Raw genomic sequence first — 20,959 nt, 5'->3', positions numbered from 1 at the left:
ATCGATCAAAACTTTAAGACAATTTACACTACAACACATATTTTAAAAAACCATTATTATAATTGATCATAGCAACAGTAAATTTGATCATTTATTTATTAAAATCAAAATACAATATTGTTTATTTTATATCTTAAAATATCACATCATTATTTTCATATTGATTTATAAGGAAATTAGTAACATCAAGATAAAGAAAGTTGGATGGTCTAACATCAAGGTCTATTGGAACAATATTATTAGTAAAATTTATTTTTATTTCTCTACTATTTTCCTTTTCTCTTATTAAGGCTTGGTATAGATCTACCAAATGTTTGGGTGTACGATAGGTACGCGACCAATGACCTTTTCCTTCGTATCTGTAACATTTATTTTCATGATGCTTAAGTCGCTGATTTTGACCATTATCCCGCTTTTGGGAGCCATCCCTCTTTTGGGGATTGTCCCTCTTTTGGAGGTCATCCCTCTTATAAGGGATTATAACCTCATGTCGATGCCAGTGATTATTTTGACTATGACCACGAACATACCCACGACCATACCTACGGCCTCGTCAACGACCATGAAATGTGTTTGTATTTACTTTAGGGAATGAGGTCAAACCAGTTGACGAGTTTGATGATTTTTCATAAAAAGCTTGTTACTTTGCTCAATAACAAAAAGACATGATATAAGTTCATAAAATTTAGTAAATTTATTCTCCCTATATTACTACTGTAGAAGCACACTAGTGGGATGAAAAGTAGTAAAAGTTTTTTCTAGCATGTCCTCATCAATAATATTTTCACCACATAATTTTAACTTTAAGCTAATCTTATGCAGAGTTGAGTTATATTCGCTGACTGTTTTAAAGTCTTGCAATATCAAATGCAACTATTTGTATTGAGCTTTTGGTAAAATCACAGCTTTTTTTTTTGTGGTTAAATCTACAATTTAATTTTTTTTTATAGGATTAGTGAGTCTTTAACAGTGATATTTAATTCTTCATCTAAATGAATACGGAAGAATATCATAGCTTTTGCCGATCTTGTAGGGATGAGGTATTTTCATCTAAAATAGTGTTTCCTAAGTTCATTACATTTAAATGGATATCAACATCAAGAATCCATAATAAATAATTGTTGCCTTTGATGTAAAAGGAAACAAATTCAACTTCACTTAAGTTCGACATCTGAATAAATTAACAATAATAAGAGAATTTATAAAACAAAATATAAAAGCTAAAATAAAACTTAGATAATAATATAATATTATTTCCACTTTTTCGGGGTATTTAAATATGTTTCTTCAGGAACATTATATTATTTTTCTCAATTTGTACTATTTGGGAGTATGATTCTAATTTACAATATTAAATTAGACAATAATTTACCACATCTTCCGGATGTTAAATATACTATCTGATATGGAAAAAAAAAAAAAAAAATTTCAACTCTTCAGGTTGATTTTATCATCTCTTTGGGAGATTACAAATATACCTTTTTCAGGAGGTAAATATTCACCATCTCTTATGAATATTTGATATATAGTCTCTCCACGAGGTCTATCTCTTCGGGAGATTAAATATATAAAAAAAAAATTTAAATATATAGTTTTTTAAAAGGATTGTCTTACAATCTTTTATGAAGATTGACACTTTTTAAATTTTAAAAGACATATTATACTCGCGTGGAGTAAAACTTACAAGAAATAAATTAAATATGATTTAAAAGAATATTTCAGATAGCTAGAGTCTCGTACTGATAACGTGTTATAAAATACGCAGAAAAATAACAATAGAGATGAGACAAAAATTTTACGTGGTTTGGCTATGCCTATTTTACAGGCGGATGAGATAAAAAACTTCACTATCTTGGGAGGAATTATAAAATGATTTGGAACCGACCTTACACAAAATATTTATGTTCTCTTTATCTCTTCTACAAAATATCTCTCCTCTTTATACCTCATTTACTTTTATTCTTACTATATATCCACTTCCTTTAAACATTCAATGTATCTTCAATGCAATGTGTGTCTATAAATGAGAGGGTGATGATGCCTTTTTATAGGGCAATGAGGATAGTAAAGTATTTATTAGGGTAAAAAAATGAAGGGGTGATAGCCATTAAACTTTTATGGTTTTCATAACAATTTGGATTTTTAAAGAGATTCATCAGCATAAAAAAACATTATTTGCACCATTCCCATGCTCAACTTCTTATACAAATTGTCCATTTCAATATCATTGGAAATCTTTGAACAACTTAAAGACTCTCTATGGGACAAAAGATTTGTTTGTAAATTCATCCTCATTATATAAAATCGAAAAACAATATTCATTAACAAAAAAAATCGTAAGAATCGATCACAAAATACAACATCAAGAAGTGCATTTTTACATAGTCGCGCAAACATGCATCGAAAAAAAAAGCAACCTCTATTGTATTTGATAATTTATGAATTTACATTGTTATTCTAAGATATATACAAATTTACTTTTTTAAAGAATGTTAATTTTAGATTTTTTTAGAATTAAATATATTTTTTCCACAAATTAATTTAAAATTACTTAATATTTTAAAATTTTTTTTAAATAAAAATATTTTTGCCCATATTTTTACACTGCAATGGATTGCTCGAGGAAAACACCCATCCTAACGGACACAACGTCATGATTTGGTTTTGTTACTTTTCTACGATGATTTTCCCAGCCGCCCAAACCCATTCTGATCTTGCCACGTGAACACCGACTGGGCCCCACGTGAACGCCGACGAAATCAGCAGTCCCGGGCATCAGCCAGTCCTCAAACGAGCTCGTCTTCATCACCACTCTTTTAAGTGATACAATCATACTTTTAACAGTAAAACACATTCTCTCTTTCTCTTTGCTTCAAGAAAACCGCCTTTCAAACACCAAGCGTTCTGAATCCAAATCTTCTTCGAAATTCTAGGGTTTTGGTCGGTGCAATCCAGAGATATATGTTTCTTGAAGCTCTGCAATGGTGAACGGCGATCGAGATCTGGGTTCGTACTTCCTGGAGCTGGCTTGGCTGGGCTCGGCTCGGGCAGGCATTGACATGGACGTGGACGAGGAGGAGGCGTCACCCACCGAGCTCAACACGATCAACTGCTCGGGAGGGTTCCTGGTGGTGTCGACGGACAAGCTCTCCGTGCAATACACAGGCGTGAACATGCACGGCTACGATGTGGGGGCGGTACAGGCGAACCGCCCAGCTCCAGTGAAGCGGCTTGTGTATTACTTTGAGATCACTGTGAGGAATGCGGGGGCGAAGGGGCAGATTGCTATTGGTTTTACCACGGAGAGTTTCAAGATGCGTCGACAGCCCGGGTAAGTCTTTCTTTTTTGAATTTAGGTTTCTTCTGCTTCGGTTGCTGGGAGAAAATTGGAAAAGAAAGAAGAAGAAATGGGAGTATTTGCGCATTTGGTTGCTGATAGGATGTAGGAAGAGAAAGAAAATGACGATTCTTTGAGAAATTGTAGGAAATAAAAACAAAATCAGAGTTATTTGTGTTTTCAATTGCTAAGAGAAACTTGAGTTCTTTGTTCATCAATTAGTGTTTCTTTGTTTGGTCTGAAATTTTATGAATGGAGAAGAAAATGAAAAATCTTTGTGCCTTTACCCTCTCTCTGGCTGTTGAAAAAATGCTGGGGGAGTAAAGATGGCAGTTTTTTGGCACTTAGTGTCTCTAGTTACTTTATATTAGTGGTTGAGAAGACATATACAAATAAAAGAGAACAAAAGCACTTATATGTTCAACTAAGCCTGTTTTTGTTGCTGATAAGTCTTGCAACTGAGAAAAAATTTAAAATTTGAATCTCTCTGTGTATAATATATATATATATATATGTATGTATGTATGTATGTATGTATGTATATATTGAGAATGGCAATACTTGCATCAAGTTGAATGTGTTCATTGTATGTGGTTGGCATGTAAGACAGTGAGAATAAGTTCAAATTCAACAAAATTTATCTTTTTGTCCATGTGAGTAATACTATTGGAGATTTTGATGCAATGGATGTGGTGAACACTTGATGCAAGTATAATATTTTGAGGGGTAGCAATCAACTCACTTTGTCACCTAACTCGATCCCCTCTATCATGTCAAGTTCATATTTTAATTTGCTTCAGCACTAACTGTCAATAGTCAATATTTTTAGAATTTTAAACTTTTTAAGTTGTTCATTGTTCATTTTTCTTTTTTGGAAGTGTCATGCCCTTATTTTTGGCACGTGATTGGCCATAACTACTTCCAAAGTCCGATGGTGGCTCTAGTACTAGGGAAGGATTTATTTTGCAAAACCATCATTTGAAAGCAAGTAATGAACCATTTAAGAGAGAATATTGATTAAAACACAAGATACATGCATATGTTTCATAATGCAACCAAAAAGGTATTGATACAAGTACTTATAGAAGTACTTTTTTGAAAAAGTACTTATTTTTTAAGATGTTCCAAATGGGGGCTTACTTTCATTGACAAGCTCTTTCCATTGGGCTATACTTTATATACAACATTTCGACACTTCCTAAACTGAATATGTTCGCCAACAAAACATAGGCTTTGCATCTTCTTGCCAACTTGTAGTACATGTCAAAATGTGGCAATTTCTTTGGAAAAATCACCCATGAGGCTTTCCTTTGGTCCAACCAAACTTGAAATTGTTAGTGAAATAGGGTGAGCAACTATGAGCTCAGTAGACATTCTTAATTCCCCTTCATTCCTACAAGGATTTCATTTTTTAATATGTGATTTCGTTATATGTATGCATAAACATATTGTGTATGAACACACTCCTTATTTAAGCAAAAATTTCATCTAGAATTACCATCACAAGACATTCAAATATATACTTATCAACATCATTTCAACATAGTAGCGCTGTTTCAAATAAAAATTTCGTCTCATTTTCATCTTGACCAACCACTGCCTAATGTGGAAATACCATCTGGAGATTTAGGGCCTTTCAGCCAAAGGAGGCACAATCCCTACTTGCTCAAGTTTCACAATAAATTCACAGCCACAAAGAACACATAATGCCAGCTATTTCACATAATAGCATTTTGATTTATGCACACACAAGCTATGCCATAGCAAGTAAATCTATTATCCTTATGAGATCAGTATCTATCACATGAAAATTTCTCAACTAAAATAAAATATGCAGCTGTCATAACCTATGAGAACATTGCAGCCATATCTAGTTAGTATAAATAAAAAGCTTAAATCATTCCTTGTTAGGATTCAATTTCATGCAAGTTTCTACCCTTTTTTCTTAGAAAAACTCCATTTCCCCCCTAAAATCTTCAGATAAGTAAATGAAAATTATGAACACCTACTGTAATTATCATTTTCTCCTATTTATTTAAGGTTCCTATGAATTCTCCGTATTTTCTCCTGATTTTCCCTGAATTCCCTGTTTTTCTGCAGAGTTTTTTCTCTCTTTCTTCCTCTCTCTCTCTCTCTCTCTAGAACTAGGATTTATGGCAAAAATTTACGGTATCATGTGTTGTTGAATTGTTGTTGCTCTATATGGCTAAAAATGGGTCAGGACAGTAGTACCTGCTGCCAGCTGTCTGCCAAGTGTCCCTTTCTAGGCTGGAAACCTGGAAGGACGGCAGGGCAACAAGGGCCCTGCTGTGCTGCCACCTGTTTCCCAAGTATCCCCTCCTGGTTTCACCATGCCTGCCCTATCACTAATAAATTTGGATGAAATTTCCAATACAAATTAATGTAACTTAATTAATGTAGAACATGCTTATTGTCAACTCATCCAAAGCAAAAGCAAAGCAACAACCATGCAGATTTATAAAAGTAATTTAAATTTACAATGGCTTAAATGGTACGACTATCACAATGAGCATTAGGTTTTGTTTGGTTGCTGGGAAAGTTGAGGGGAAGGCATAATAAATTTTGATATTATGGGTTTGTTGTCTTAGTTTCTTGAAATGGTAAACGGTGAGTGAAGTGAGTCTATCAATTGTACTGAACTCCTTTGAGTGTAGAAGTTTAATAGTGAAAAAACAGAGCTTAAAATTTTGCACATTTGAATATTTGATAACTAGTCTCCCTTTTCATAATAGGCCTATAAATATGTGATTGCATATATTTTTGATTAGAGTTGACTTATGAATTGAGTTGAAATTTTATCCTTTTATGGATGTGCGGTTCTGCATCATACATCTTTTGATCCAACCTCTCTATTTAGTACTGATAATCATCTTTTGTAAAAACATAGCGCAGAAATTACCCATTTAAATGATCATAAACTTTTTGATTTTTAATTTACAAACCATTCCATGTGTGTGATATCTTAATTTGGTACTCACCACTTCATTAACCGAAAGAGCTGGTTTTAAAAAAATCTGCCTCCCCTGGATAAAAGCGTGCTGAAAAATCCCAACAATCTTAATAAGAACTTCTTTCATTTTTTTGGTCAACATCTTCGACAGAATTTAATAAATGCTGCTCCCAAAATTAGTTTTCCTATTATCTTTGATATTCTTAGCCCCAGTTTTTTTCCTAGGAATTAAGGCAATGAAGGAGGCATTGAGACTTGGTCCAAACTCCTTTGTTGAGTGGAATTCTGTAAACATTTCCATGATTTCTTCGTTCAAATTATCCCACTGTTGATGAAAGACACCAACATAAACCCATGTGGACCAGGTTTGTGTCCCTTAAGCTCCTTTAAAGCTCTCACTACTGCCTCTTTAAAGGTCTGCACTAAAGATCCCAATGTTGTTGAAAGATGCCAATGTAAAACCCAATCAAGTTTTATTGATTAGGGAAATGTGAGTTTTATTATAGTGGACAACTGGGCTACATTGTTGACATTCCGTTTCCCCTTCAATGTCATCTGACCTCCCCCTCTCCTCTCTTGAGAAAATATTAATACAGACACTATTATTTGTGTTAATCTTTCTTTTCTCACCTTACTAAAGTTGATGTGTTTTTCCCTCACTATCAGGGAATTTGGGAGGCTAAAGTTTCTTTTAAGATAAATGCGTTTGTTTGGCCGGTGGCATTTAACTGAGTTAACACCATCTGCTGCTGAGTAGGAGGCCTTGTAAAGTAGCTCAGAGGAACTGTCTCATTTGTTTTTGCACTGTTCATTTGCATGAGGCTTGTGAAATGCTCGTTTTGGACTTCAAGTGAGGGTTTGTCCAAAGTCATGGAGGAGCTCTTGATTATTTTCTTTACTGGTTTGGGGAAAGGTAAGGATGTCAAAGAGGTTGTGGAGGTGTGCTCTTTGGGCTGTGTTATGGGGAATATGGGTGGAAAAGAATGCTAGATTTTTTTTTTTGGAAAAATATTATAAATGGGTATTCTTTGGGACAGGTGCAGTATTTGGATTCTTTTTTGGGCTTATAGCTGCTCATAGCTTTGCATTCAGACAAAAGGGGGAGAGATGAAATGCAGAAAGAATAAAGAAATACCAGATTTTTTGTTTAGTGTCTGCCTTATAGTTATATTTTTTGCCTATTGTAATTTGAGAACTGCTGTGGTTGATTTATATGCCATATTCACCTTATCTTATTAGGTTTTAATCATTTTTCCTCTTTGTGGCAGCTGGGAAGCAAATAGTTATGGCTATCATGGGGATGATGGACATCTTTATCGTGGACATGGAAAAGGGGATGCTTTTGGCCCAACCTTTACAACTGGTGATACTGTCGGTGGTGGTATCAACTATGCTACGCAGGAATTTTTTTTTACGTAAGACAATCATTTGGGCATTTTATTTGTTACAATAAATGTTGTTTTAACTGTTTCTAAAAAAATTGTTTTATATTTGTGAACTGCTTGATTGTTGCTGTGACTGTATGCACCAAATTCATTGTTCCTTTTAACTTGGCACTTCTTAGCTATTTCTACTTCCAGGCTGGCTTGTTTTTCCTTAAAGATTCTCATCGATTAATCTACTTCTAATGCTGTGGATGCCAGTAAAAATGGTGTGGTTGTAGGGACGACATTCAAGGATGTGAAGGGTCCATTATTTCCTACAGTTGCCGTCCACAGCCAAAATGAGGAGTATGTTTTTTCTAATATGCTTATATTTCTTTCTGCAACTAAAATGTAATAAGACTTTCGCTTTTGTATCATTGCACTGCTAATTTAATCATTGAATGTATTAATAGTTATATGCAGGTTTTTGGGCCTTAGGAATGTGGTGTCTAAAGACATTTCCTTTGTTGGGAAACAGTTATGGAGGTTCCCCTTGGAGGTTGATTCCTTATGGCACAAGGTAGTATGGTTTACATTGGAACGGTTAGGACACTAGAGGTGATGGTAATACTTCTCATATAAGCCCTTGAGAAGTTTATTTTCCAGGTTGCTCATTTCTTCTACCCTCTTACCTGGTTCTGAGTTGGAAATGGAAACTTCATTCGTTCTTGGGAGGATTGGGTGGGCAAGGTTTTGTTGGAGTCTTTGGTCCCTCATCTCTCCAGGCTTTCTTCCATCCATAATGCTCTGATTAATTCTTTTTATTCTTTTTTTGGGGGGGGGGGGGGGTGGGGGAGGATATTTTCCTTGGAGTTTTCACCTTTTTAGAAATCTCAATGAAAAAAGGTCGATGACAGTATCATTTTGTTAAGGGTTGGATTCTTTTTTTCCTCAAGTAAGGAATGATTTGAGGATATGGATCGGGGATGGTTTTGGCTATTTTTGCACGAAATCCTTTCCTTCTCAGGTGCTAAAAAGCTCAGACTCTCCTCCTTTTCCCTTGAATAATTTCATTTGGAGGCCAAGATTCCTATCAATACCGGGGCTTTCATGTGGACTTTGGCTCTTAATATGCTTAAAATTAATGATTAGCTGCTGAGGAGGCCTTATAAGGATATTAGCGACTGTTCTCCATTGTTGGGTAGCTAAAGCAGCTTTGGGCCTATTTTTTTCTCAGTTTTGAATGAGGAAGTAGTGCTGTCACAGACTGTTACAATTTTGTGCTGGACTGCTGGTTATAGAGGCTTTGGGAGGAGCAAGAAAGGGACGGTTTTGTAGAGTTGTGCTGTTTTTGCTCTTTTTTGGACCTTATGGACCAAGAGAAATGCAAAGATTTTCAATGACAATTTGACTCCTTCACTCTTGTTATGAGATAGGGTTTTTCCTTGCTTCCTTTTGGGCTCATCCTTTGCATTTCTTTTGGGGAGTTTTGTTGCCTGATCTTTAGAGGGATTGGAAGGGGGGACTTATAGTGATTGCATTTCTGTTCGTTAGGACAATGTCTTATCCTCCGTTCATTGCAATTTTCTCTCTTTTTTGTTAATGAAGTCCTTTTTCTATAAAAAAAATATACATTTATTCCTTGTGTAGATTAATTATTTGAGTTGAGGTTTTAAAGGTTTTAACCTTTGAGAAAGGTGATTCATCACTATTTGCATGGATTTGGTTTAAGTTTCAGTTTAGACTGCTCTCTGTTCTGGAAGTTTCTAATTTCAGTTAAGACTGCCACCTGTTTTGGATGCTACTGGTCAAGCTTTAAGTCATCAATTGAATGAATATCATGATTCAAGCTTCTTGTCCTTGATAATCATCTAATATAGTATTTTCTTTTATTTGTTGTGTATATATAACTGATTTGTTAATGGTTATTTTGGTCTTATAGCATATTGTTAGTGTGTTAATGTAATGTTAGTATGGGTTAGCAAGGGTGTTATGGTCATTGGTATGTACTTAATATATATTATAAACAGAGGGAGAGACCTATGATTGTGATTAGGTCTTTCAATTCACCAAATATTTCAATATGGTATCAGAACAAGATCCAACCTAAACCCTAAGCCTCATTGTCACTGCCAAAACCAAACCCCAAGCCTCAAACCCACTGCCAAAATCAAGCCCTAAACCCCAAACCTGCTGCTGTAGAACATCATATGCACCATCAAATACTAGAAGGCATTCTAAGAATTGCTGGAAAAACATAGTCATCGTGGGGGAAAAATTGGATTTTGCTGCCCTTCCAAAAACTTAAAGAAAAACTCCATGTTTTGCAAAAGTAACCACATAACTCTCCCCAGAAAACTTGCCAACCTACCTGCGTGGTGAAATTTAATCGCTGGAAGTCCCCCCACGCTCTGGCCATGTACTAGCGCGTGAAAGTGCTCTGAGCAAGTTCCTGATTTCTTCTAGAATGCCCTAAATACTCCCCATAGATCATAATATGAAGGTGTTGGTCATGTATTTTGTTCAGCTTTTTCAATTGTTTACTCATAGCATCTTGATAGTGGTTATTTGATTCTGTTAAGGCTGTGTTGGTTTATAGGGAATGTGTGGTGGCTTCTTGGTGCCGTGGCAGCCTTGTGATAGTGACTTATTCATGGTGGTCCCCTTGTTCGTGGTTGTTCTGGCTTAACCTTGTTATTGTTGGTTTAAGTTTGTGTGTGTTGGTATGGAGTCCTTGAATCCCAAATGTATGTTTCCTTTGTCCTTGCTGCGGATAACAACTGAGAAGTTAGATGGAAAGAATTATGTATAGTGGTCTAAGGCTGTAAAGATCTATTTGACTGGCCTAGGTAAATCATAACAATTGTTTCAATCTGAGCCTAGCGAGGACTAAAGGAAGAATATGGGTTCAAGAAGATGCATTGATTGTCTTCTTATTATGGAATTCAATGGAACCCTAGGTTGCATAGATGAGCATGCATCTAGATGCACGTAAGGAGGTTTGGGATTATGTCAAGCCCTTGTATTCCGGTAACATTACATGTTTGTACGACCTATCCTTGTAGTATTTTCAGTTACAATAGGAAGATAGGTGTGTTATTGAATACTTTGCAAAAATAAAGTGTATCCATAAGGAGCTTAACATCGTGCAACCTATAACTGCTGATGTTTGTGAGATGCAAAAGCAGAGGAAGCGTATGACAACTCTCTGGGTTCTAGCAGGTTTGAAACTCGAGTTGGAGGTAGTTCGGTCCCAAAGTTGCCATCCTTTGCTGATGTTTATTCTTGTGTAGTTTGTTGTTTTTTCCAACTCACGTCCTAGCCCTTGCATCTAGTGTTTCAACCTCTAGTTCTGAGAGGACTGCTTTTGCTACATAGGGTGATTCCGGTTTCCAACCAAGCAGCAATTGCAAAAGTTCTCAAGGTGGCTCAAGTGGTCGTGGTGGAAGAGATGGAAGAGGGATAGGCACTGCTCACAAGTGTGCTGATTGTGAACGAAGAGGTCATAATATTGAGTATTGTTGGGATCTTCAAGGTAAACATGCTTGTGTCTCCAATGCTGCCACTGTAGATTCCACAATTTCTGGCCCATGTGGGGGGAAACATTCTATATTTATGCCGGAGGAAGGTATACTGTCAAGCATCCCAGCAAGCTTCTCTTCCCATTGCATCTATGGGTAACCTTTCATCTTGCTTGTCATCCAGTATTACTTGTCTGAGCCCTTGGGTTATTGATTCAACTGCCACTAATCATATCACAGGCATACCTAATCTCTTCTCTACTTTTCAGTATGCTGCAAACTTACCTCATGTTATTCTTGCTGATGGCTCCACCAGTGAATCCCACTTCCTCTATTTCTCTTCATTCGTTTTTGTAGATTCCCAAGTTCCCTTTCAATCTTACATGAGTTTGTATGATTACCAGATCCATGAATTGTTTAGTGACATTCTTCCCTAATTTTGCAGTCATTTAAGATTTGAAAAGGTAAGGTAGGCAATTGGCATAGGGTGTGAAGTTGGGGGACTTTAGCACTTTGAGTTGCTATCTCCTTATATCACCTGCATTGCTGTTGTGACACCACGCCAAATCCATTGTTGCCTTGGTCATATGTAGTTGGAAAAACTAAATTACTAATTCCTTCTTTGATTTTCATGTGTCTAGTGTTGAGTGCGAGTCTTGTTTGTTGGGAATGCATCATTGTGTTCCTTTTGCTTCCCGAGTCAATAACAGGCAACAAGCCCGCCCTTTTATGTTAGTTCACTATGATGTTTGGGGTCCTAGTCGGGCTGTGTTCAAGTTGGGTTTTGATACTTCATAACCTTTGTTAATGATTATTTAAGGATGAATTGGCTTTATTTAATAAAAGATTGTTCTGAGTTATATAAAGACTCAATTTGATTTGCCTGTGAGTTTGGAGTGATAATTTTAAAGAGTACTTCAATTGTTTGGAACCGCTTATAGAAAAGTACTATTCTAGAAAAAAGCGCTTATCTAAAAAAATACTTATCTGAAAGTAGTATGGGATTACTTATTAGAAGTACTTTATTAGATAAATACTTTTTTTAGAAAAATAATATTTCAAGAAAATACTTATTTTCCTAAAAAAATAGTAGTTTGGAAAAGTTCTTAAGTACTTATTTAAGTGTGAACCAAACACAACTTATTGACACAAATACTTAGTTGAAGTACTTTTCCTAATAAGTACTTATTTTTTAAGACGTTCCAAACTGGGGCTCAGTGCCCAATTCACAATTATATGACTCAGTTTGGTATTGTTCATCAACCATTTTATTCCCACACTCTTTAACAAAATGGGATTGTAAAGAGGAAAAATAGACATATCCTTGAAGTCACTCGTAGCTTTGCTTTATCAAATGCGTGTTCCTAAAAATGTTTCGGAGTGATGTTGTACCCACTCTTGCTACCTTATCAACCGAATGCCATCCTTTGTTCTTGATGGTAAAATTCCTTACTCCATTCTCTTCCCTAATGCTCTGATGTTCTCTTTACCTCGTATATTCAGGTGTGTGTCCATTGTTCATTAGCTAACCTTTAGGGTGGATAAGTTGGACCCCCATGCTATAAATTTATCTTTTTGCTGAGTAGAATGCTAATGTTTGGCCTTCAACAATGTGTTTGGCCTTCGACAACGTACAACATCCCTTTGAAGGCCAAATGATAGAATTCCGTTTACAACATGAGGAATCCTATTGTCCTCAGATATCTGTTTAAGGTGGATAAGTGCACTTATTTTGTCAAAGATGTTGCAAGAGATATATTTGGCCCCTTTGATGGTGTGGAGTAGAGCAATTTGTGTTTTATCTTGACACTCAATCTGATAGGATTCGACTGGTTGTGTATGTGGATGATATTGTGATTTCTGGTGATGATGATCAAGGTATATAGGGCCTAAAACACTTTCTATTGACTAAGTTTTAGACCAAAGATTTGGGACAATTAAGGTACTTCTTAGGTATAGAAATATCCATGTCTTGTAAGGGAATTGTTTTGTCACAAAGGAAGTATGTTCTTCATCTTTTGAATGAGAAAAGGTTGTTGGGACCCAAACTTGTCATTACATCCATGGATCCTTGCAGCAAGTTCGTGCTAGATATGGGTGATTTGTTTCTTGACCTACTATAGTGCTGGAGATTTGTTGGAAAGTTGAATTATCTTATAGTCACTTGACAATATTTATCTTTTGCAACAAGTGTTGTGAGTTAGTTTCTAGATTTTTTGAGGACAAGTTATTGGGATGCAGTAATTCACATCCTGAGATATCTCAAAGGGGCACTTGTGAGAGGTGTCTTATATTGAGATTAGGGTCATACATATGAGAGGTGTCTTATATCTTGTTGGTGGTAATTTGGTTTCCTAGAAGAGTAAGAAACAAACTGTAGTGGTCAAGCCAAGTGCCGAGTCAGATTATAGGCCTATGGCTCATTCTATAGGTGAACCGGTTTGGTTGAAAAACATGTAAGAACTGAGTTTTCCATATTCTTAGTCTATGGAATTGATGTGTGATAATCAAGCTGCTCTTCATATTGTCTCCAACCTAGTCTTCCAGATATATGCGTGCTTTGTTTTTTAATTGCTTAGAATCTGCTTTGCATTTTTTCTTGCATCGTGATTTTGCATGAAAGGATTGGAACAAGCTGTTCAATTATTTTGGAGGAAAGTTGAGTTTGTCCAAGGATAGTAGAGGAATTTTTGGCATTATCTTTTGTTGGGTTTGGTAGGACGAATGAAGAACTGTTTTGGGTTTGTGGAAGGAACACTACTTGCATATATTTTCAGGGAAGAAGTTAACTTATTAGTTGGTGTAAGAGAAGATTCATTTTCTGGCTTCTTTATGGTGTGTGGGTAATGGAAACTTAAGGAGGTGTGTTTTTTAGATATTCAGTGTGACTGTCATTCTCTTCTTTAGGAGATCTGATTTTCTTGTGCTGCTATTCTTTGCGCTTTTTGGTTTTCTTTTTTTCTTTTTATTTTTTGTTTTTTATTTTTATTTTTTATGTTTTCTCTGGAGGTTCCTAGAATTCGTTAATGAGATGTATCTTCTCCTGATTGTACATTCTCTCTATCTAATGAATTTATTTTGCTATAAAAATATATTTAGTACAAGTTAGTAAGGGTATTGTCGAAACTGGTATGTATTAACATATATTATAAATAGAGGGAGAGACCTATAATTGTGATGAGGTATTTCTATTCACCAAAAATTTCAACATGATTAAAAAAAGAGTAAATATTAAGCATCTTCGGGATTAAGTACATCATGGAATTGTGCAGTTATAACTCCAAAAAGCAGTTTTTCACAGTATATGAACTTGAAAATATCTTTTTTGTTCAATGTTTATGCTATGCCATAATAATTATTCAGGTTTGATGTTTTTACTTATAAGCATTAAACTTTCTTTTTGCATCGCAAGGTGTTTCTCCTCTTGTAGCATTGTGCCAAATTTCTTCCTTTGTTCTTGAGCATCTGGCTGGACACATGCTTTGTTTAAATTCAAGTGGACCTAAAAATCAAATATTCATTAGCATCCCTCATGCCTCTCGCGGGCAGGATAAAATAGATGCCTTTGCAGTTGAGCTGCAGTTGTCTTATTTGATTTTGAATGCGAGAAAGGTCTATTGTTGGACATTATTTGGGATCAGTGCAGATATTCCTCTGATTTTTCTATTGATTGTCTTGGGGATTTATCTTATGTGCTGCCTCCGCCTTTAGAAGGTTTAGAGGGCATTAATATGTTTGAAGATGAAGTTCTCCCAAAGATGATAAAAAAGCTAAGGATGGAGTTCCGCCTACTCCAGCTCAAGATGAAATTCCTGGGAAGGACATTGAAACTCAGAGGTTGTTGGATGACTTGGACTGCATGTTGTCTGATCAAGGAGGTCATTAAGTCAGGCTTGATGGTGGCAAATCCAAGGTGAAGAAGGGTCAGAGGGAATTAGCTAATTTGAAGTGTTTGGTGAACTATAATGGGAAGGGATTAAAGAGGGGATTTCTTGGTTGATTAGCAGTTTTTTTTTTTTTTTTGCTTTGCTTTTATTTTTTATTTTTCCTTTTTGTGTTTTCCTTTTGTTTTATATATCTTTTTTGGAGGATTTAGTATCCTCGCTATGATTGTACATTCTCCATGATATGGTATATAGTTCACTGGAAATGCAGGGCCATGCTCACCTGGTTTGCACCATTTTACATAGGTTAGGTCCTTGAATTATTTCATTGAGTTTTCCGGACAATGTTACTTGTAAACAACTTGCCATGAGTTTCTCAAAACTTGATTGATAGCCTGTAGTTTTCATACAGATACGTGTCAAATATTTAACAATATTGGATTTTGAAAACATGCTGTTGGAATGCTTTCACAAGATTAATTTTCTGTACTGGACTATTGGGGTACAGTGTTGGGAAGATTTCAAGCCCTTTCTTTCTCAAAGAGTTTCTTGCCTTACTATGCATGTGAACTTGGTTGTGCTTTTATTTTATTTTTTTTTTAAAAAAAGAAGAGATTTAATTAAGGAGAAGAAGAAGTACAATCAGGATCATAAGAAATCCTCCAAAAAAAAAAAAGAAACAAAGAAATCAAAATAGCACAGCCAGCCAATCACACTAATCAGAAAAAGAAATCCCTTTGAAACATACTGCTGCAAAAGCCCACAAGGAGGCCAGAATCCTACCCCAAATCACTTGGTTGGGGAATGTAGTTTTGTCCATCTCTTTTGCTTGCCTTTTTTGATTGAGCTCCGGGCAGGATGGTTCCATGTCTTCTTTTGTTGTTGATCCAAGTGTTCCTTTACCTTCTTGAGATTTTCACTTTTGGAGATCATTGAATGACAGGGAGATGGTAGAGTTATCTTCTTTGCTAGTTTTGTTGAATGACTGTTGGTTTTCTTTGGAAAAGGATAGTCAGCCTTGGTCTTTGGATCCTTGGGGAGTTTATTCTTGCAAATCTTTCTGTGATTTTCTCACTAGCTGTAATTCTTCTTTTCTTCTCTATAAACCCATCTGGAAGGCCAAAGTCCCCTCTAAGATCAAGGCTTTTCTATTGATGGTTGTGCTTGATAGAATTAATAACAATAACTTGTTGCATATTAGGAGACCTTTGAAGGCTTTCTCTTCAGATGTTTGTGTACTTTGTTTTTAACGATTTGGAATCTGCATCGCATCTTTTTACATTGTGATTTTTCTTGGAGGGTATGGAATAAGTTATTTGTTTTTTTCGTTGGATGTTGGGGGTATCCATAGATAGTGGAGGACTTTTTTAGCAGTTTTGTCAGTTTTGGCAGGGAAAAGGAAAGGGCTGTACTCTGGGATTGTGCATTCTTAGCAGTGATTTTGAGGCTGTGGATGGAAGTGGAACTCAATGCGTGTATTTTTTCAGGGAAGAAGTTGTCGTTGGTTTGGTAGAAGACTCATTATTTGGCTTCTCTTTGGTGTGTGGGAAATGGGAACTTGGGGGGGTGGTGAGCTTTTCAGATACTCAGCGTGATTTTTGCGATATTTGTTGGATTGTTAGAGTGTTTTCTTCTTTGCTTTTTGGTTTTCTTCTTTGCTTGTCTGGATTTTTTCAGACTTCGCCAAGTAGATTTATTGCCCCAGTTTTCTTAATAAAATGCTTCTTTTTATATTAAAAAAAAAAACGGAAATATCCTCTTCCCTATAAAAATACTGGCATTCTGCTCCAACCACAAAACTGCAAAAATCGCACTCCTCCCCAACACACCACCATCATTATCCCTTCCAAAACCTGAAAATGAATAGCCAACAAATCCTCCTCCGAGTTCACGTTCAACACTGCCAAGATAAGCCAAAAAGATTATTCTACACCCTCCATGAAAAGGAGCACCGAAGGTACAGGTGAGAAGTAGATTCTGAATTTCCAAAACAGGGAAAATACATGTCCAGAGATAACGTCTTAAAAAAGGCCTCCTACTCTGCAGCAGATTGTTAGTGTTAACTCAACAACCAACCAAATAAAAGCCTTAATCTTAGAGGGGACTTTAGTGTTCCAGTTAAAATAGAAGTATGAATCAGGGAAGACAAGTTTTTATTGATTAAATGGTCAAAAAAAGATTTGCAAGAGCACTCATTGGAAGAATCAAGAATCCAGAACAGTAGTCCTTCCTTTCAAAAAGAAGGCTAGTGTCCAACAAAATTAATGTGGCGATCTCCAGCACCTCCCTATCATAAGAGCCCTATGAAAATGGACATCCCTAGAGAAGCCTGCCCCATTAGAAATAAAGAATGAAGAAATAGATTCATTGTTCAAAGAGGACAATCTATACAAACAAGGGAAAGATGAGCAAAGCGAGGAACCCCCCCAGCCAAATGGCTTCCTAAAACCAAATACTATACCCATTTGCCCCAATGAGATTTGTATAAGGAATAAAAAGAGGGTATATATATATATTGGATAGCAAAAGAAAATTTCATTAATAGGAAAAGGATTTGCATGAGGGAGAATGAGACATCTCCCAAAAAGGATCTGGAACAAACCAGAAAAGAACTACCAAAAAATGACAAAATGAGAAAAGATCAACAAGCTGGCATGTTCCTCCAATCTCTTTCTAATCCTCTAAAAAATTCAAAACCAACACAGCACAGTGAGGCCAAATACTGGATTTTATCCCAAACCAGAACCCAATTTAATTTCTTCCCAGAAAAAATCCGTGCATTACCCTCCAGCTATATCCCCCATAAAACTGCAAATATGACACACTTCCATAAAGCTGCTGTATCCTTCCTTCTTCCAAAGCTTGCAAAAGAAATGGCTCACAAGTCTTGCATTGAAGAACGATGTACCCAGCTCTCTCCCATCATGCTGAAAAGCTTATTCTAAATCCTCCAAGCAAATTCTTAGCGCAAAATAGGATGAGAAGCTGTCTTGGAGTTCTTGTAACGGAGCACTCCATCGGGAGAGAGAGCCTTCAAAGGTCACCTGATTCGTAGCTAGTTATTAGTATTTATTTTATCAAGCACAACCAACCAAGTGAAGGGTTTACTTTTTTGGGGGAACCTTGGCCTTCCAAATAAATATGATAGGGTGGAAATGAAGAATTGGAACAGATCAAGAATTCCAAAAATGATTTGCAAGAATACACTCCTGATTGATCCAAAGATCAAGAATGAACATCCTTCCCTGAAGAAAGTTTACTTCCATAGTCTCATTTAATAAAGATAAAAAAGAAGACAACTCCACCATCTCCTTGTTGTTAAGAGGTCTCCTAAAATGGACATTCTAGGAAATCAAAGGACTGCTCAATGACTCTATTTTGCTCAGAACTCAAAAGAAAGAGACCAGGGAAAGAAGTTGAAAAGGTTTTTGCTTGCCAAGGGTCTTTCTAGAAATGAATACGTGAACCCTTCTCCACCTTAAGTTTAGTGTGAGGGGTGAAAGAAGGATAAATCTGGGAAGGGACCTCCATGGACTCCCTACAGAACATCTTAAAGTATCCCACATTTCTCATCCAACCCGAACTTACTTTTTATTACTCTATGCCAAAGGGAAAATTCTTCTAGAGGGAAGCACCATAACAATTTATAGCTAAAAGTGCAATGTTTTTAAACATCAACTTTCCTAAACCTAGCACCCCCTCCTCCTTAGACCTACAGACCTCTTCCCAGCTTACTAAGTGGTCCTTGTGCTCCCTTACACTAGACCACAAAAAAGTCTTATAATTCTCTCAAGCTTGCTAGCAATCCCCACTGGAATCTTAAAAAAAGACAGGAAATACAATAAAATGCTAGAAAGACAAGCCTGAATCAGGGTTATTCTTCCCCCCAAGTGAGGAAAGAGCTCTCTTCCACACATCTAATCTCTTCATCACCCTTTCAACTACCCTTCCAAGGACTTCCACAAGAACCTCTCAGCCCCAGATTAGCATCTCACCCATTATCCTGCAAGCCAAATTTACTTTTAATGACTTTGTGCCAAAGGGAAGACACCTCTAAAAGAGCCAAAACCATCCTCCTTTTGAGTCCTCCGAACAACTTCCCAACTAGCAACATGATTACCCACCAATACCAAAGAAACTCATGATTTTCTCGGTATTACTGGCTACCCTTGCATGAATTCTAAAGATAGACAAGATATAAAGAGGAAAAGTCAAGGCAAGCCAGAACAAGGGTAATGTACCCACCTAGAGAAAATAAAACACCCTCACGCTATCCAACCTCTTAGACACCTTCTCCGCCACCATGATCCCTAAACCCAATCTAGGATTACCAGCTAGAGGCGCACCTTGATAAATCAGAAGCCAACCAAGAACACCACACACAACTAAAGTGGACAATTGCAAAGATCTAGAAATGTCTAAAATCCAAATTAAGACAAGCTAACCCCCTCTTTTTTTAATTTTATTTTTAAGTAGAAACCCTCAGCAAAGTAGTAAGCATATTTGAAGAGACTCCCTGTAATCTTCTGAAAAGAAAATTTTATCATCTGCAAATTGAAGATGAGAAACGACAACCCCATCCTTTTCCACCCCAATCCCTCTCAAAATCCTATTTCTACTTGCCGTTGAGCTTTTATTACTATGATGTATTAATACATTTGTATTTATTAGCATAAGAGCATATTTTCTTTTTTTATAGCTCTAGCCCTCTTTTAATTTCAGTTGCTCTCTTTGATGAGAAAAAAGCTCTCAGAGGCATTTTCAAACTATTTGGTTCTCTTACTTTCTGCAGGTGTTCTGGTTGCACTTAATACTAGTGCTAGCATTTGTTTGATTGAGAATAATCATCATCCTGGGGTTTCTTATTCTTATTTTTATGTTTGCTTGTTTGATCTTATCTGGCAGGGTAGCTGTCAACTTTGGGAAGGATCCATTTGTTTTCGATCTTAAGGCAAGATACACTATTTCGTCTTAGGATTGTGTTATACTGGGTTTGGCATGTTTAGCCTCCAACATTGATTGCTTGCTTGCGCTAATGGTGTTCGATTATTTACATTTTATGCTGCATATACATGAAATAAATTTGTTTTGATGGAAGATGTTAATAGAAATAAAATTGTGAATTGTTTGTATATTCAACTCCCATTATTGCTACTTACTGCTTGTTTTAAAATGTTCTCCCCAAAGTCGAAAATTATAGTTTCTAAATGATAAATGTTCCTGATAGGAATAGTTGTCAATCTCTTGAGCATACACTTAGTCCTGTTGAGGGCAGGCCTTGGAAGATTTTTAAGATTGGTCTATTGGAACCCTTACATTATTGTTTTGGGTCATAGAAACAACTTCTCTGCATGCAGGGTAACACTGCCTGTGTCAAATCTCACCTTCTTGGGCCTAGCACCAGTGGGAGCCTTCTGCAGTGGCTGCTTTTTATACACAAAGTTGTGATGAAGTGTAACATCTATCCACTTTGTGGTGCTTATGTGGCATATGGTCCACATAGCTGGACTTTGTAGTCATAAATCGTAAAAGTTTTGATGTCCCAGTTAAGGTAAATTTCAGTTGTAGAGATGCATGTTTCATTTGTGAATAGAAGCATCCCATTATTCTTTGGGGGCTCAAATTCCAGACGTTTTCCAGCATTTCCTATTCTTTTGGATTATATACTTAGTTATCCACTGGCCTTGCAATGGTTATGTTTCCTGGTGCTACTTTGGACTGAATACTTTGGGTTGATTTTATATTTGGGAATGAATGGAAACATGGAAATGTGCATACTGTTTGTTTAAAATTGTGTATGGGAATGTACAGAGCGCATTGTTTTCCTTTTTACTGATTGTAATATTTTTTCATATACAAGTAATGTCTCTTAGATAAATTTA

General features: G+C 36.2%; 1 protein-coding gene across 1 annotated transcript in view; it reads left to right on the top strand.

The window, feature by feature from the left end:
• Positions 1 to 2,727: 2,727 nt before the first annotated feature.
• Positions 2,728 to 20,959, top strand: part of LOC131162330 (ran-binding protein M homolog) — an 89,381-nt gene continuing 71,149 nt past the window's right edge. Inside the window, exons 1-4 of the mRNA XM_058118684.1 lie at positions 2,728 to 3,331; positions 7,577 to 7,723; positions 7,952 to 8,038; positions 19,983 to 20,028. Of these exons, the coding sequence (XP_057974667.1) occupies positions 2,982 to 3,331; positions 7,577 to 7,723; positions 7,952 to 8,038; positions 19,983 to 20,028 (630 nt within the window). The 5' untranslated portion in view covers positions 2,728 to 2,981. The remainder of the gene's footprint in view (positions 3,332 to 7,576; positions 7,724 to 7,951; positions 8,039 to 19,982; positions 20,029 to 20,959) is intronic.

This window comes from Malania oleifera, chromosome 8, assembly GCF_029873635.1.
Source record: "Malania oleifera isolate guangnan ecotype guangnan chromosome 8, ASM2987363v1, whole genome shotgun sequence".
In the NCBI taxonomy this organism is placed as follows: Eukaryota; Viridiplantae; Streptophyta; class Magnoliopsida; order Santalales; family Ximeniaceae; genus Malania; species Malania oleifera.
Note: the sequence above shows the minus strand (reverse complement) of the source record. Positions and strands in the feature narration are given on the sequence as shown.